Source organism: Artemia sp. Qi Xiang Cuo, chromosome 13, assembly GCF_049724085.1.
Source record: "Artemia sp. Qi Xiang Cuo chromosome 13, ASM4972408v1, whole genome shotgun sequence".
Taxonomy (NCBI): domain Eukaryota; kingdom Metazoa; phylum Arthropoda; class Branchiopoda; order Anostraca; family Artemiidae; genus Artemia; species Artemia sp. Qi Xiang Cuo.
Window position 1 is genome coordinate 60,387,647 of NC_142806.1, and position 19,034 is coordinate 60,406,680.

The following is a 19,034-nucleotide window of genomic DNA, read 5'->3' on the forward strand; positions in this document are numbered from 1 at the left end:
TGGTCATTGGTGATGGAGCTGTGGAGGGTGAGCTTAATGTCCAAGAGGCATTCATCTCATTCTTCGCTAATATTGGTAAGAATATTACTTCTGCAGTTACTTTGTCTAAGTCGGACTTAAGATCTTACCTCGGGCCATCTTGTGTTAAGTCTATGTTTCTAGAGCCAGTAAGAGTAAGTGAAATTACTAAAATTGTTAATGGCTTGAAAAACTCGTCCTCATCTGGGCCAGACTCTATCCCTACTAAGGTAGTTAAATCTATTCTTCCTTCAATAGTGTTGCCTCTAACAAAACTTGCTAATCTTTCATTTGAATGTGGTGTTTTTTCGGATGCTCTAAAGCGTGCTCGGATTATTATTTTGTATAAAGGTGGACCAAGAAATGATCCGGCAAATTATCGACCAATTTCAATTTTATGAGTGTTTAGTAAAATATTTGAAAAGGCTATGCTTTCTCGTCTCCTTACTTTATTAAAATCTAAAAATTTTCTTCTTGATTTTCAATTTGGTTTGCGAATGAAGCACTCCATTGAACATGTCTGTATGACCCTTGTGAATTTTATTCATTCTGCGAAAGATTTGGGATTGATTCCGGCTGCTGTATTCCTGGATATTCGCAAGGCTTTCGATTCCTTAACCCATTAAATTCTTCTATCAAAGATGTCTCATTTTGGCATAAGGGGAAATGTATTTTTTTGGTTCCTGGAGTGTTGTTTGAAGGATATGTTAATTTCTCTTGATCCTCTTTTCCGTTCACCCTCACAAGTCAATTTTGGTGTCCCCCAGGGATCAGTTTTAGGGCCTGTGCTATTTTTGATTTATGTAAATGATCTTTATTATGTTGTAAATAAGCAGAAACTTATTAATTGCTGTAGACTTTGTCATCCTAAGCCTTCCCTTGCCCATAGAGGCAATTATAGTTCGCCTTTTTCTGATGTCCTTGTTTGTTTTGCTGATGACAGCATACTTGGCACTTTGGGAAACTGCGAATCCGAGCATCGATTGAATTTGGAAAATTTGCTTGAGAGGGTGATTTTGTGGCTTGATGCTAATTATCTTACCCTAAATTTTTCTAAGTCCAGTTTTTTTTATTTTTTTTGCGTGTTTCTCAGGTTTATCCCCAGTTAACAGAAATTCACCAGCCAAATGGAATAATTCATATATCTAAAGACCTGTATGTTCGTTTTTTGGGCATTCTTGCTGATAAAAACCTATCTTTCAAACGTCACATTGATTTTATTAAAATGAAGATTTGTAGGAGTCTCGGTATTTTAAGAAAACTTAGACATACTTTTCCTGGATCAATTTTGAAAATCCTTTTTTACTGCTTCATCCAATCTTACGTTTCTTACTGTCCGATTGTGTGGATGTCAACTTTTCCTTCATTGTTATAACCACTTTCTAAGGTTTACAATAAACTAATCGTTCTAAGGAAACTAATCGTTCATTAGTTTACCATTACTTGATCTTGAGTCACTATACATTCTTTCATCAGCATGTTTTACTTTTGCTCAGCTTCATGGTGACCTCCCCCGGCCCCTAAGTGTTCCGCTATCTTTTACCTCTGATCAAAATAATTATAATCTTCGTAATACGACAAATCATGTTCAAGTTCCATTTACTCCTTGCATAAGGTCAGATTTTAATCCTCTAATGGCGTGTCATATTGTTTGGAATAAGTTGCCTGAATCAGCTCAAGGGTGCCACTCATTCGGTTTGTTTAAAAAATCGTTAAAACTTTTTGGCTTCGTAGAAGTAAATTTTACTTATGTTTGTTTTTTCGAGTCTATTTAATCTAATTAATTAATTTTGTTTTTTTTTAATTAATTAAAAAATTTAATTAATTTTTTTATCCTTAAACTGCTGGGGAAAGGCGATTTGGGTACCGGCACTTCCCACAGGTTTTGTTAGCTGTACCTCGCCAGCATTCATTCTGTGTAGTCGCAAAATTATGCCAAGCGGATTAAATGGTTTTGACGTCATCGTCTCTGTGTGATAATAGACTAGCCAAGTGCATCTAGTGTCTGTTGTGATAGATTAAATTATTTGGCGTTTCAAATTAAGATAATTGGATACGACTTGTGGACGGTGTTCTGGGTATCAGAGTATGGTGGTTAATTGTCAGCAGGTCTCCACGGTCCATCAGGCCACCGACCAATAAGGTGATAGCCAATACCATCCGTGGGCCTGCCCCCTGAAAGATAAGTTTCTTTTCATCATCTTTATCTGTTGCTAATCAAATTCTGCTGCTTCCTGATACTTCCTGCTGCTTCCTGATACTTCTTACTGCCATCATAGATCCTCCGAATGTTAAAATCGGTGATTTATTCCTTGCCAAGTTTGCTGGTTATCCCCTCTGGCCGGTTCGAATCCTAGAGGAAATGAAGACGAATACTGGTGACTGCAAATTTGTTGTTTTCTGCCACGGGAAAAAACACGATCGTCAGCTGATACCAGTCGCTAGTTTACTTAGTTTTGATAAGAATATTAAGGATGCGTCAACCCAGAAAACTAATGGTGTAAATCATGCGTCTGATAAACTACAGAATCATCCCGATGTTTACCGGCAGTTTTGTAAGAAAGGGCAAGGTACGGCAGCAGATAGTCAGTTATCGGATCCCACTGCTGATCTCTTTAGCCTTTTGGTTACTACAGGGAATGAACTTGCGGCTACTAAGAAAAGTCTAGCGAAGGAAATTGACAGGAAAATTAATGAAAAGCTGAATAAATCGACCTCGCAAACTGCAGCTAACATTCATGCTAAATTTCCGGTTGAAACAATAGTCTCTGAAATCTATGATGCGGTTCATGTTGAGTTTGAGCCTAAGTTGGAACTGATCGGAGAGCATCTGAAAACCTGCATTCACATGATAGAATTGCTACAAAACCGCGTTAACCAGCTTGAGCTCAAACTAGACGACATCGAGCAGGAAGGGAGAAACGTTTCACTGCTTTTTAACGGGGTGAAGCAGACTTCCTCACAGAGTGTACGTGATACTATGAAACACGTATTGTTCGTGAAGATGGGTCTGCCTAACGTTACTGATTCAGACATAGTCGGTGTTCAGCGGTTTAGTGTTGGATCTAATAATGATCAAAGACCAGATAAAGTTGCCCCTGTTCTCGTGCAGTTTCAATCTAGAGATAGCCCGTCATGTTTTTAAATAAAAAAAAAGCTTAGCGGCACAGGGCTATTTGTAGCCGAGAATCTCACAAAACGAAAGCGTGACCTTTTGAGTGCTTCGAGAGATAAGTATGGAAATCGTAGTGTCTGGTCCGATCAAGGCCGCATTTGTGTGCATGAAATTGATACTTCCCTGATCCGGCGTATCTGGTCGATCAACGATCTTATATAATGCGTGTTTTTTTTTTTTTTTTTTTTTTTTTTTTTTTTTTTTCTGTGATCGGAGGGGTTTTTCACGGTAACCGACATGCAACACGTGTTTATATTATGGTGAAAATTTTGTCTCGCGGATTTCTAATTGTCTCTTTACCGGTATTGAAGTATTTGATTAAAATTGTGTTGCATGTCAATGAGTGAAAAACGCCTGTTATTGTAAGATTTCTGTTATTTTTCTTCAGATGTCTGTCGGCAATATGAATAAAAATTATTCTAGCTCCCGACTGGAACTTCTACAGAGTAAACCGTTTCGTATTGAGAATCTTCTTTCGGTACATATAGCCAGTGATCTAACAGGCCATGTTTTTGGTCCGCTTCGCCAAACTAAATACCTGTATTCAGCTGCTAGTGATTTTGATTTGTCAGGGATTAAAGTGGCTCAGTGGAACTGTCATGTATCTTCTAACCACCTTGATATTAATAATTTTCTTGAACTTTTTAAAGGTAATATTGATATTCTTGAGATTTGTGAATCTTTTTTAACTCAGGAGAATTTTCTCTCGTCACATTGTTTTCCAGGGTGTCAAATTGTTTGCAAATCAAGGACAGTAATGAGGGGAGGAGGTTTGGCGTTTCTTGTGAAGAATGGTATTTATTTTACAGTTCTGAATGATTTTTGTTACTGGAATAAAGGTAAGCTGGAAATATTATCTATTGAAGCCCAGATTGATAAATGAAAGATTTTGATATCTTCGGTTTATCGGCCGCCTAGTGCTACTCAGGATGATTTTTTCGGGGATTTTCAGCAGTTTATGACTAATGTGCTTCGAACAAATCGCGAGTGTGTTTTTATTGGTGATTTCAACTTCGATCTGCTGAAACTGACCGGCCCTAATTTAGATTTTTTGAACTTGATGCTTTGTCATGGCTACTACCCAACTATTACTATTCCGACAAGGATTACAGAACATTCGGCAACTTTAATTGATAATATATTTGTTTCGTCTGACCTCATTGCGCAATGCCATTCAGACGTGTCAGTTACTCCAGGTTCGGATTATCTCCCATCAGTTTTAACGGTCAGATCAATCTCGAAGCCCAAATTAGATAAAGAGAAATAACTCTCACGGGAGATGAAGGCCGAGAATCTGAAGAAGTTCAAGGATGGAGTGAGTGTGCTGTCTTGGAAAGAAGTGACGGATATTAATGATGATCCGTCTCGAGCATTTGATAAATTAATGGATATTCTCGGTCCAATCTATGATAGGTGCTGTCCTGTTCTTGAGATCCAGAAAAGAAAGAGAACTCCCCTTAAGCCATGGATTACCGATAAAATTACTGACCTAATGCAAGTGAGGGATGACCTGTTTAAGGCATACATGAATTGTGATTCTGATAGCAGTTGGGAAGCATTTCGTAGTGTTCGAAATAAAGTAAATTCCCTTCGCAGAACTGCAATAAAACAGTTTTATTCTGATAAGTTTGAACAACAAAGAGGTGATAATCAAGGTACGCGGCAAACTATACAGAATGTGCTCAGTACTGGCAAATCTTCAGCTTTCCCAGAAAAAGTGGAAATTAACGGTCATAGTGTCCATAATGAGAAGGATATTATAAATGAACTTTGCAAATATTTCTCTGGAATTGGTAGTGATATTTCTAGCGAGACAGGAAAGAATAGTGACCAGTTTTCGGAACAGGAATTCCTTGACACCGAGGTGAATCCCAGTCCTTTAGTTTTTTTTAGTGTAATCTGAATGACGTAAGTAAGGCTGTCAAGTCGATAAAGTCAAACTCTGCTTGAATGGATGGACTTAACCTTAAGGCGTTTAAAGTTGTAAGTGTTTACCTCCTACCGGTTCTCCTATACCTAGTGAACCTATCAATGAGAAAAGGTGACTTTACACGTGCGTCAAAACAAGCTAAAATTATTATACTTCACAAAGGAGGTAACAAGAATGAGTTGTCAAACTATAGACCAATATCAATTTTACCTTTATTTTCAAGATTTTTGAAAAAGTTATTTATTCCCAAGTTTATTCTTATTTAGATTCTTTTGGATTTGTTAGTGATAGTCAATTCGGTTTCAGAAAGCGTGACTCAACGTTGCATGCAATGCATCACCTTTTAGATAATTTGAATAATGGATTTGAAAAAAATTTAGTTCCTTTATCGGTATTTATTGATTTGAAGAAAGCGTTCGATACAGTTAATTTTAATATACTTTTGAAGCGGTTAAAAAGTCTTGGAATTAAAAATAGTGCTTTAAGTTGGTATGAATCTTATCTTTTCGGTCGGTCTTTAAGTGTTGTGCACAAAGATATTGTCAGTGAATATATGCCTGTTACTTGTGGTGTGCCGCAGGGTTCCGTCCTGGCTCTCTTGTTCCTAGTTTACATAGATACATTGCGGTATTATATAAGTGATGGTGCTGCTACTTCATTTGCTGATGATACAGCTATAACTGTTTTTGCTATGTCTGTTCAAGAAGCTGTTGAAAAAACTAACCATGCACTTCAGTGTCTCCGCGTGTTTGTGAGTGTGAGTTGTCTCACTGTTAATGCAAAGAAAACCAGTTACATGATTTTTAGCAAAACTGGGACTCTTTCCCCACTGGATTCGGTAGTTGTATATGCCTCTGAGGTTATTCAACAAGTATAAGACCTCCGTTACTTGGGTTTTCATATCGACTGCAATCTCAACTGGAAAAAAAACAGTGAGATAGTATCAGCTAAAGCACTGCCCAATCTTACAAAAAATTTGGCATTCTGAATGTTGGGCAGCAGCATGATTATCAGTTATCAGTGTCTGAATATGTTATCTCCTGAGTACTTTTGGAATGTATTTTCCCGCAATTCTCTCTACCATGAATATTCTACACGAAATGTTGACCATATGGTCAGTGAGATCCAACATTCAACAAGGTCAAGTTTTTCTTTACGGAACATAGGTGTTTCAGTATGGAATGGTTTCCCGGATAGTATTAGAGAGGCCGATAACTTAGTTTCATTTAACAAAAAGTTAAAGAATTTTTTGGTTGAAAAAGGAGGATAATTTTTGGAGATTGGGGGGAGGAAGAGGGAGGGGGGAGAGGGAAGGGGCGAGGAGGGGGAGGATGGTTAGAGTGTGACAATGTAAATTGTTTTCTTGACTTTTTTTTCTTACTTTTTTTTTTGAAAAAATAAGAATTTATTAATAATTATCAGTTTTTATTTATTTTTGATTAAAGGGCGGTTAGAAGATACAGCCACCAACAGGATTTTTTTTTAAAATCTAATGTGGTTGTCTAGTTATTTCTGATGTTTGTTGAATGCTTTTTTTGGTAAAGTAAAAATGTCTATGTCTATATCTATTTTTTTTATAGTTTTCATTTTATCTATATTTTCTTTTCTTCTCCTTCGTTCGTGAATAAGTGCTCATTTTGAATTTGCTTTTCCTTTTCATCTCTGAGTAAGCAACTCATTTGTCTTCCCCCTTTGTAAAGGCCACTGAGCCTTTGGGGGAATAATAACATCTAATATTGTATGTGTATCTAATGAAGAATGAATCTTATCTTATCACATTTTAGTGCTATTATTTAATGTAATGTTTAGTCGCCAACTCTCACAAGCCAAAGAGCCTTTGTGGAGGTCTTAAGCTTTGTATTTTTTTCTCTTTTTTCTTTAAATAAATTGATTGACATAAACAGCGGTGTAGCTCGGACCATTGTCGTAGTTGAGATCTCCCTTTGATTGGTAATATTTGGTTGTCTCACACGCGACGTTTTAATGCAGTTGCACAAGGATGATTTTGCAGAAAGTGATGTTGACAGTCTGTCCTTGAGGCATAAACTCGCTGTATGCCAGTCCGTGGTTGTAAAGAAGACAGTAAACATGGTCTTCACCTTGGACTTTGTCATTCTAGCGTTTTTATGCTACGAAGATCATAGTTCCAGGTTGCACGCTGTATGCAGCTCAGAACTCTGTCGTTTGGTTTCGAGAGTGAATGTTTTTGCTGAAAAAAATGGGTGCAGATGAGGAGACTAGTCTGACCTATGAGATTAGTGTTTTTGGCCCATGAGTGGGTCCATCTTATTAACTGAGTTTTAGGGCGCAGTTCTGAGTGTATTGCATTTGCTTTTCTCAATCTTTTTTTTCTTGTATTCCGTCTTTCTCTGTTGATTGTAAGACGGATTACAAATAAAAATTTTGCCAGTTCATGGCAAAATATCACAGATTAATATCTATATACAAATATGTGTAATATCTGTGTTAACATAGGGATTGTCGAGCCTTTGGGTACAGTTGAGGAGGCCATTCTAATATATAAGAAAAACATAGTTTTCGGTCCAAGGGTGGGTAAAACTTCTTAAGTAAATTTTCATGTGTAGTTATCAGTGTATTGTATTTGTTATTTCTGTATTATTTTCTCTCGCTTTTTCTCGTGCTATGGTCTTTCTCTTTTGATTGTAAGACGGATTATAAATAAAACTATTACTTATTAATTGCAAAATATCATAGGCTACATGAATATCAAATGATGGTTATAGTCAATGATGATGTCAGTGTCCATTGGTGATTTCGTCTAGTGATGCATAGCGTCTAGTGATGCATAGCGTCTAGTGATTCATCTAGTGATGCGTAGAACATTCATTATAAAAGTAGAATCAGAAGCAAATACTTACAATATCTTCAATGATTTCTTTCACAGCGGAAACAGCCAATATGAACAGCAACGGAACAAGTGTGGTGAAGCGTCCAGTTGGCGACACATCAGGTACTTGCTGAAGGAAAAAAACTAATGTAGGGAACAGAATTTAAAATGGACGGAAATTACTCTTGATTTGGGAAAGTGTGGGTTTTTCTTAATTTTTGACACCTTTCTATAAATCTAGCAATCGGTACAATTTAAGTTTTTTTAATAAATCTCGAAACCGATTCACCAAGTTTTATCTTTGAAAATATCGAAGAAAGCCTGAAAAAATTTTTTTGCATAAAGGAAAGGCTTTGTCATATCTAGATCAAGACGAATCAAATGCACTGAATTCGGAGAAAGTTGACACCATCAAAGAAATATAGTAATATAAAAAAAATTGAGTTTTCAAGTTTATAGACTGCAAATACCTTAAAACCCTTAGTTCTTTTTTTATAATACAAAATGAAGAAATGCAATTCTTTATATACCTTTTCTCAAGATCTCTGCATGGTATTATAAATACTTGTCGAATCAAATAAATATACCACCTGTCACAGTCGCTCCCCCTCTTTCTGGTCAATTAGACAACATTTTTCTATGGAGACAGTTTCAATGGGGAGAAAATTCAAAAAGCTCATTTAACAGGAGATATGCCGATTTTTGTAATTTGTTACATTCTACATTTCCTTAGTGTTGGTGGTCTTTCAGAGGGTGGGAGAGGGGGGGGGGTAGGTAATTACAAATCCCTCTTAAATTCTTCTGGGTCTCAAAACTATAAAAAGAAATAATTTACGTGGAATTGGTAGGGACTTTTTCCCAGGGATAATAATTAGAAAAGAATTAAGAAAACATTTTGGCTCTATAAGCCAAAATGGTTTTTTTTTAGCCAAATTTTTTTGAGCCAAAATGTTATTTGTTTTTACAAAAAGAACTACAGAAGAAGAAGAATTAGAAGAAAGACTAAAACAAAAAGATCTAATTCACAATCAAAAGTTCCTTGATAAACACAAACTAAAAAACCAAAATTTAAAGGAGTATTAGGTCCATCACTTCAAGAAAGTTTAGCCATGGCTTTCTAGCAAAGAAACTTCAGAAGCAACAACACCGATTTGCTCTTTAGGAGCTCTTTCCTTGAAATGGAAGACGCAATTAGAGACTTTCTGTTACAAAAAAGTATTACAATAGATAAAAAAGGAGTCCATAGTTTAAATTCTCTCTCACTATAATGGAACCTGAGAATCCATATTATTGTAGATTTCCAGAAGAAACAGAAGAGTTGGTAGACTCTTGACTGAAGCAAAGATTAGGCAGCAGAATCAGTGTGGAGACGGACATTGCGTTATTTGAGACATTGATCATTAATAGTATTATTATATTGAAAAAATAGTCTGGGGTGAGGAGGAGCGCGCCTAGATGGGCGGCCTCAGGTGGATTGATTTTGCAATGGCTTGTTGGTAGTAATAGTAGTAGCATCAACATCAATATTAAACGGTGAAACATTTAGTTCCTCAAGAATTGTACAATACAGAGGGGGACAGCATTATAAATATAAAAAAAGAGCTCAAGCTTGTCAAAATAAATTCACTTCTAGATATGACTGGCCTGAGACTCTTGACTGAAGCAAAGATTAGGCAGCAGAATTAGTGTGGAGACGGACATCACGTTATTTGAGACATTGATCATTCATAGTATTATTAAATTGAAAAATAGTCTGGGGTGAGGAGGAGCACACCTAGATGGGCGGCCTCAGGTGAATTGACGTTGCAATGACTTGTTAGTAGTAATGGCAGTAGTATCAACATCTTTATTAAACGGTGAAATATTTAGTTCCTCAAGAATTGTACAATACAAAGGGGGACAGTATTATAAATAAATAAAAAAGAGCTCAAGCTTGTCAAAATAGATTCACTTCTAGATATGTCTGGCCTGAGAAAATGGATAGATATCCACTTAAACTACAAACATGAGTTTAAGTAAGCGAAAAAACCATTGGGAGCTGCTAATATTGGAAATAAATCCCCCCCCCAAAAAAAAAACAAAAAAACACACAAAAAACTCACACCGTGTAATATTACCCAATAAAATATAAGAGTAGTCTATGTCTTTTTTGGATTTTGCTTAATAGTGAAGGTACTACAACCACTGCTTATACTTTGGTAATTTAGTTGGGTAGCACTATATATTATGTGTAGTCGAGCCCAGCGAGGGAAAAGGGGAGAATTTTCCAAGGCCAAAGCCTCGCATGAGCTCAATTCGAGTGTTTTAATGCAGCAATATACGTTTCAAGTTATTTTGTTTCATTCATAGTAAAAAAAAAAAATCTTCCAGCTTTTTGTTAAAACCTCTTTCAGCTATACGAAAATTGTGACAATATCGCAAGTACAGACGAACAATTGTTCTCCATAAATTCGAATATGGCATTATTGGTCTATATATCTCTTGTCCTACAAAAACTGGAATAGATTTCAATATTTCAAAGCCCATAGTGAATCCACAAGAAACTCTTAGGAGGTTTACGAACCAAGTCTTGAGATTCAAAACCCGCAATGAACTGCTGATGTTATAATTAAAACTGTGTCACATGATGCTGATCTGCAGTTAGTTAATGTGGGTCGGCAAGACCAAGCGAAAAATGAAATGGGGTCTATTCAAACGAAAGGGGGTCTATTCATAAAAAATGAAAGGGGGTCTATTCTATGAACGTTTCTATTCAAGCACGTTCAATAAATTCTGCATGTTAAAATCGTACAGGAATCCTAATCATAGCATACAAACCGAAAATACAACTGTAGAAAATTAGAGTTGTTATGTACCGTTATCTCCTTCCAATGAGCTATATCAGTCAGTGTCAGTCACTGTGGGCCTACTAGACATAATAACAATCAAAAATGTTCGAAAATTCTGCATCCTGAAAATCCTGCATTTTAATATAGGCTACATTCTTTTCAAAGCTTCAATCTTTACCACCTCCAAAGAAGTTTCAATTTCTTTAAATCTAGATATATAATTGTATATTAATAAAAATTGGTACTCCTATGTTATACCTACTCTTTATATACTGCTAGTTTGGTTAATGCTAATGAAATAAAAGAAAATAGGATGATTATATAATAGTTTAGAAACAAATTTGGGCTATATATTTGCACATTAGGCCTAAGGGGGGGGGGGGGAGCATAGCATATATTAAATACGTAACAAAATCTAACCTAGGTACCTTTTTTCCCAAAAAAAAAACCAAAAAAAAACAATTTAAATATCGTATACGCAATTAAAATCACGCTATACATTGTATTTCTCTATAGCACTGTCTTGAATCAGCCCGTAAAAACGGGTTTTTCGTCGCGTGTCCAGTTTGACATATATAAAAGAGTAGGTATAATATAGGAGTACCTAAAAATTTTGTTTATGTAATTTTATTCTTTTTTGTATTTTTCCTGCCTCTTCTAGAGAAAAATTCAGCAGTTCCTGTAACTTTCATTGGGCTTATTTTTACCTCTTTTTGTTCATAAAGTGTATTTAAAGAAGGATATATATGCTAGTGGAGTTTTACTGGAAATTGTCATTCTTCCTTAATTATTATTCATCTCATTAAAACTTCGAGCTCGTCAAATATTTCAATGAATTCTAAAGCTTGTTTAAAAATTCTGAAGAGGCAATACTATAACATTTTCCCTTTTGATAACTTTAAAACAAAATCAATACTCCAAGTCGCGTAAAAACTATCTAGTTCTCCTTTTTAGGATTATCGAAGCGGTGTCATTTCATGTCAATAATTCATTGATTGTCTCTTTTTCTGTTACAATCTGGGAATCACAAAACAAGTTATAAATTGGTACAATAAATTAAAATGAAATAGATAGACCGATTGCAAATCTGAAGACAACCTAAGTTTTCATTGTAAATAAAACTGACAACGATAAAGTGACAACTTAAATCACATGACTGTTCTACCAAATTAGGAACTTTTTAAACCAACTTTTCTTAATCCAATTATTTTCGTTTACCCTAAATGCGTACAAAATACAATTCTTTTGATAGCACTGTGTAAAGGAGGCGGAGTCACCTGGGATTTTAGAAGGTGGGTGCGAAATAAGGTAAAATGTGAGTCTGAGATTCATACCGTGGTAAGATGAAAGAATCAGTGATGGTATGGATGGTACAATTGTACCAAATTCAGTACATTTTCCTCCGACCTGCACATCTTTTTCTTTGAGTCGAAAATTCGATACAATTTTGCCAAACTGGTACAAATTCAGGTACTGGTGCATTATGCGGGCCCACCGCTATAAACTGTATCAAGGAAACCAGTCACAAAACCAGTCAAACGGGCTATTTGCAAGAGACCGCTATAGATAAATGATTGCAAAGCGTTGTTTCTCAATGAGTTACAATATTTAAACGATTGTTTTTTGGGGTTTAGGGGGAAAAAGGTACCTAGGTTAGGTTATATTACGTATTTAATATATGCTATGCTTTATCCCCCCCCCTAATGTGCAAAATATATAGCCCAAATTTGTTTCTAAACTGTTATATATTCATCCTATTTTATTTTATTTCATTAGCATTAACCGAACTTGACTTCTTCGCGGTGCCCGTATAATGAGCCAATACCCAAATTCAGTACATTTGCAACACAATTCAGTGATTTTTTTCGATAGCCGGAATTAGGACTCTCACTGGTACTTATTAAGAATCCGGTAAACAAGAGAGAAAGATTGCACCGAAATCTCAAAGATGTTACATGAAAAAAAAGTTTTCGCTGCCTAGTGAGGTGTTGCTCATTCCGTGACAAAGATTTAAACTTTAGTTTTTAGGGTTTGAAGGGGCAAAAAAAGGTAGGCTACCTAGGTTAGGTTACGTTTTTAACAAAAGCTATGCTTTAAAAACGCCCCCCTCCCCTAATGTGCAAATATATAGCCCAAATTTGTTCATAAACTATTATATTTTCATCCTATTTGTTTTATTTCATTAGCATTAACGAAACTTCACTTCTCGCGTGTCTACCGGATTCTTAATAAGTACCCTCTCCCTTCATTGTTATAAAAATACTGATGTCTCCCGACTTGTCTTTCTCTTCTTTGTGACTTTGAAGGGACTCTTTAGGTTCTGTACAAATTTTTGGTGTCTGGTACATTTCCCAAAAAAGTACACTTTTAGAGCTTTGTTAGGTACAAAATTAAAATGTTGACATAGCAACACTGGAAAGAATCTATTGCTGCATTTCGTTTTCTTTTTATCTGTATTTCCTTCAAATCAGATTTGCGACTCACGTAAAACAAAAAAGAACTCTCAATAGTGACAAGATATATAGACATGTCGACCATCAAATCAATAAGGGCTAGAAACATTAAACATTTGATTGAATTTAATCAGTGTGATACCGTGAATGTCTGACACTGGTGAATGCCAGGGTTGCCACCGTCAGTAGGATTTTACTAGATCTAGTAAAAAAAAATCTAGTCAATTTAGAGGATCTAGTAAATTTCCCGGAATCTAGTAAAAAGTCATGATTTATAGTAAACAAACCTATTGTTATTTTCCATGAATTCAGGGGGGAAAATTAGGGTCCACTCATTACAAAATCTGATTTCGATTACGTTAGATATTAGGGCTACTATAGGTTTCCGGAATTTTCAATCATAATATGAAAACGAAAGAAAAGAGGAAAAGACAGAGAAAAGAAGAAAAGAGGAAAAAAAAAGAAGAAAGGAAATAAGATTCTGAAAATCCTATTGATTATCCTCCTATAGTAAAAGTCGATGCGCGATGGTGCACGTGTGACGAAAGCAAAATTTTTTTTTAGCATTTATTTAAAAAGAAGATGCGATTTAGTAATTTTTTCCATTCATATTTAGTAAATTCCTCCAGGCCAGGGTGGCAACCCTGGTGAATGTTGACGTTCACCGGTGAATGTCGGAAATACCTTTTTTTCTCTTTGGATTCAGTCAGGATTGCCAGTCAACTTTTTCAGTTTAATTCAAGGTTTGATGATGACAGGTAAGGTTAGATTATGTTTGGTTGGGTTTTTAACCCATTTCTGATATTTATAACCGTATTTAACCTAAGGTAACATATTCTACCTTGACTTAAACTAACCTAAATTTTACCATCATAGCTTGCATAAGACTGAAAAAGCTGACTCGCAAAGCTAATTGAATTCAAGCAAAGATAAAGGAATTCTGGGGATTCCCTGAGGGATTCTAACGTTAACCAGATTTTAAACAACCACGCTAACATATGCATGTGCCTACTTACACAGCATAACTGTTTTTTGTTCTGCTAATAATAGATATTCTACTCATGAATTAAAAAAAAACAAAAAAAAAACACGAATCGATGGTGTTCAAGGTCAGTATCCAGAATTTTCGTTCAGGGGAAGGGGGAAGTTTACAAAACGTATCAAGAATTCGCTTATATGCATTTTTCATACTTCCTGGCGAGTCGGACAAAAAGGAGATGAAGGGTAAACTCGATAGCACTCCCCGGAATACGACCTTGCCGCTGTTACACCTAAAGGTCGTACCTGGAATTTTCAAATTTTTTAAATAATTGCCAAAAACCTTTTGCTCTAGTGCGTTAAAAGGGAGAATCAGCAGGACACGTATGTTCAGTTATACTTTGATCCTCCTAACTTACCTTACCCCACAGATCCTCTCTTTGAGAACAGCTTAGCAAATATTTTTTGGTAATGGCCTAAGAAGTGTGAAAATGTAACATATGAACTTACAACTAAAAGTAAGAAGCAACATTAAAGCTCGAAACAAACAGAAGCTATTCTGTATATAAGGGAGGGCTGCACCTTCGTCAACTCTCACTTTAAGCAAAGTCTTAAAGTTCTTTAAGAATGCTTCTCATCCAAAATTAAAAGTTCTTGTGTTTGAGCAGTCTTTCCTAAAGAATCAGGACAGAAATTCAAACTCTAACGTAAAGAGCAAGGATTGAGAAAGGGGCAGCACCCCCCCCCCCTTATATATAGAATAACTTCTGTCGTTTTAAGTTTTAATGTTGCTCCTTACTTTCAGTTGAAAAGAAAACTAGTTTTTTTCTATTTAATTTCTGACTGTTTTTCAAATCATGCAAGAATATACCCTCCCCCCCCCCTCTTCTCCACTGAACCATTTCTACGGGAAAATTACCCCTTGGAACTTACTTTCCGTGGAAAATTCTTCCCGTCAAAATCCCCCCACCTCCGCACACATAATTACCCCCAAAAATGGCCGTATATTTCCCAATAGCAAATACTATATGTGAACAATATGGACAAATTGCGTAACTTACCGCCCTTTCCATGAGGACTATGGAAGGTCATGTCATCACCAAAAGCATAGTTACTGTACCTTTCAACTATTCTGAATCAAATAGCTATCTTAATCGGATATCTTTGGGGAAAAAATGGACAAGAAAGAGGAGTTGGTTGCCCTACAAACTTTTCGGTCACTTAAAACGGCACTACAACTTTTGATTCCCGTTCGAATTAGCTCTCTCCGGATCTTCTAAGACCGTGGTTTGATACGATTACCCATGGAAAAAAAGGAAAAAAAAACACGCACCCGTGATCTTTGTTCTGCCAAAAATACAAAATTCCATATTTTTGTAAATAGAAGCTTAAAACCTCTACAGTAGGGTTCTCGGATATGCTGAATGTGATGCTATGATTTTCGTTAAGATTTCTCGACTTTTTGAGAATGTTCCCAGTCTTTCTTGAAAATCAGGAAAACTTTCTTATGCTCATAGCTTTTGATGGGTAAAATTAAACCTAGTGAATTTTATATGTTTGGAATCAGAATAAAAAGTCAATTCTTTTGATGCGTCTGTTGTTATAAAAGTTCCGTTTTTCAGGGTTTCGGCTACCATTGGGCCGAATCGCTTCTTACTTACAGTTCATTAACACGAACTGTTTGAAAGCGACGAAATATTCAACCAGGGAGCTAAGTTTGAGTCGAAGTCTACCTACTACTATCAAGCAAGTTTTATCAACCACAAAATATATAAAAACAGTGGGAAAAAACAACCCCAAAACATAGTAAGTTAGGGTAGTAAAGGGACAAAGGAGGCTACCTCAGCGTTGAAAACTCGCACTACGAATCTACAAGAATGAATAAATAATACAAGATAACCTTGTCATCAATAGTAATAATATACAAAAGTCAAGTGACAAATTTCTAATAGCTTTTCAGCTAGTTTTTAGGTCAACCATTAAAAGACGTTTTCTGAACTTGCTCGGCAGCTTAAGGTATGTATATATATTCCTCTGAAACAAGCGATTTGTGACAAGCCAGTAGCTGTAACTTACACTGAAATGATAGGATACTTATATTAATGGTTCATAAGTCTCAGATCTACCCATTCACCGAACAAGGGTTGTAATATTGCTTAGACTTTTTCTTAGAGACGCATCTAAACTTGCTTAATTTTTTTTTAGAAATTTTACAATTTCTAATGTGTTTTGAATTAAAAAAAAAACTATACGGCAAATTTGAAAATTTATTTCAATAGATGGATAAAACTGGAGCACAAACTATATGTCAAAGCAAGGACTATTTGAATAGCTTAAGTAGGTTAGCTTTGAGCTGCTAGGCCTCCTGATGACCTAATACCACTTTCTTTACTCTTCCCAACATTGTAAAGTGCCTAAAACGGCATTTATGCAGCAGTTTTAATGTCAAATAAAACCACCTACCGCAAGATGGCGTCAGCTCAGCTCAGTGGCTCGCTCGGTGAACATACCGAGACCTGCACAGGGAAAGATATACTGTAAGGTCGGCGGTTCAAAATCTACCCGCATCCTCGGCATATTTCAAGACTGCCAAGCAGGGCCATATCCAGAATTTCTGTTCGGGGAGAGGGGATTGCATAAAAATTTTAAAAACGAATCAACAATTTGTTTATATGCATTTTTGTTACGTTTTTTCGACTCGGACAAACATTCCAGAGGAGTTCAAACACCCCTAGATACAGCCGTGCTGTCAAGCTATACATTGGAATCAGCTCATTCGTTTCGATTGGAAATTTGCAAAGCCCCACAAAGCCGTCTACATGATTTAAAATTGCCCTAACTGATTAATCCTTTAATATGATGGTGTTACGCCTAGTGTTATACCTGACATTTTCATGCTTCTTGGGTTATTGCCAAAATAACGGTTATTGCTCAGCAAACGATTTTTGGTAATAGTATTAGAAGTTTGAAAGCGTCAGAAACCTTTAGGCATAACATTACCATATTTTCCTTCTTCCTTTTCTATATTTTCCTTCTTCCTTTAACATATTCTTCCTTTTCTATATGTCATGCTGTACTCTTTTAAAATTGAAAGATTTTTTTTTTGTTATTTCAAATCTCAAGGTTTGCAGCTGGACAACGTATAAAACCCAAAAAAGGGGTTCTGTAAAACATATTTGTTTCAATAATAATATTTCCTTATTATCTACATTACTAGATTACATTACCTACATTCAGGCTGTTTAAAGGGGGAGAGCAACTGGGTCAGCTGCCCCAGACGCCGCAAATGGAAGGACACGGCTGGGGGCTGTCCACTGCTCAAATTTTTAACTTTGATTTGGCTATTTTGCTCATATTTAAGTTAGGAGGGGATACTGTAATTCATTTTCCCCTAGGAACCACCAACCTTAGGAACGGCTTTGACTACATCACTTCATTATGAAACTTGTAAAATGATAGGACAAAACCCACAAATGAAAAAAAATGCTTAATTTACTATAATTAATTTAATTTACTATCAACTTGATTTAACTTACTATAATTCCCAGTTTTAATTTAATTTAATCTAATCTTCGGGTTTTACAATTTTTGTCATCCATTGGGTCTTGATAAAAACCCAGGACTTAACATTAACCCAAGGGATTTGACCGAGGGATTATTTGACCTCATTCGTATTCGAATGACTAATTGATTTGACTAATTTCATTGATCAATGGATTTGATAAATGCGTTTCATTGACTAGTTGACCAATTGACTAATCATTTGAAAAAGGACTAGTTTTGTCATCTTAGCAGAGAAACTATGTGTACAAAATTGTAGATTTAGTAACTGTTTGTTCAAGGAAAATGAAGAAAAACCCAAAAATTACAGTAGCTGTTAGTTTTTGGAAGTTAATACTGGGGTATATTACGTTTTGAAGATAAACCTGCATCCAAAATAAGATTTCACCCAAAGACAATGTCAGGAGGGTCGGAGGATTTTTCCTTATTGGTGGAGGGTGGGGGATGAATATTCAAGAATGCATATTCAAAAATACAAATGCATATTCAAATACAGGCCACAATTTTTCTGACAAAAATTCTTCTTTATACCCAGCTATGGTTATATACCAAAAAGTTTAAGGATTAGAAAGAAGTCAAAGGAGTCAAAAGAAGTCAAAGGAGTAGAAAGAGTCATAGAGGATTCAAGAAGAAAAAGAAAAAAACGAATTACCTGAAATAAGGCAATTAATAAGAAGAAACAGTTGGAGTACTTCCGGAACTGTTCCAACAGAAACTTGGGGAAAAATGTCAATAAATTATATTTAGCAGTCGATATCCTGTTGGATGCATATCTCTGGGGCTGGGGCCGATTTAAACCTATTTCTCTGTGGCGTGCTACTTGAGGCAAATCGGTTGCTGCTGAAGTAACATCATCTTCTACAAAAAAAGAACATAGGGTGAAAAACATTAGTTCCGTTCCTTAATGCAGCAATATCTAAAGGCCCTACGCTCTAGAATGAAATATTTCTAATCGCCTGAAAATTTGTGACTTATATTTGACTTATATTTCTAAAATATTTGACTTATATTTCAATAAAAGTTGTAATATATATATATATATTATATATGACCATGGAAATGGTCGATTATATATATTTGAAAACCTTTTATTTGGGGTAAAACCGCCTTGTCCAATAACCCTATATAAGAAACTAACAGTCCCATATTGGTTTGAAAATCAAGAAAAGTGGCTGCAACTACGATATTCTGCATAGAGGCAATCTTTTTTTTTCTTTCCGTTTTTTTTTCACTCAGATAGCTG

General features: G+C 35.7%; 1 protein-coding gene across 3 annotated transcripts in view; it reads right to left on the reverse strand.

The window, feature by feature from the left end:
- ATP8A (ATPase phospholipid transporting 8A1) overlaps nt 1-19,034 on the reverse strand; it is a 200,294-nt gene that overhangs the window by 126,063 nt on the left and 55,197 nt on the right. For all 3 annotated transcript variants that reach the window (XM_089099369.1, XM_089099370.1, XM_089099368.1), the window contains exons 3-4: nt 18,444-18,649; nt 8,003-8,101 (exon numbers count right to left, since the gene is read on the reverse strand). In XM_089099369.1, coding sequence (XP_088955495.1) covers nt 8,003-8,101; nt 18,444-18,649 — 305 coding nt within the window. The remainder of the gene's footprint in view (nt 1-8,002; nt 8,102-18,443; nt 18,650-19,034) is intronic.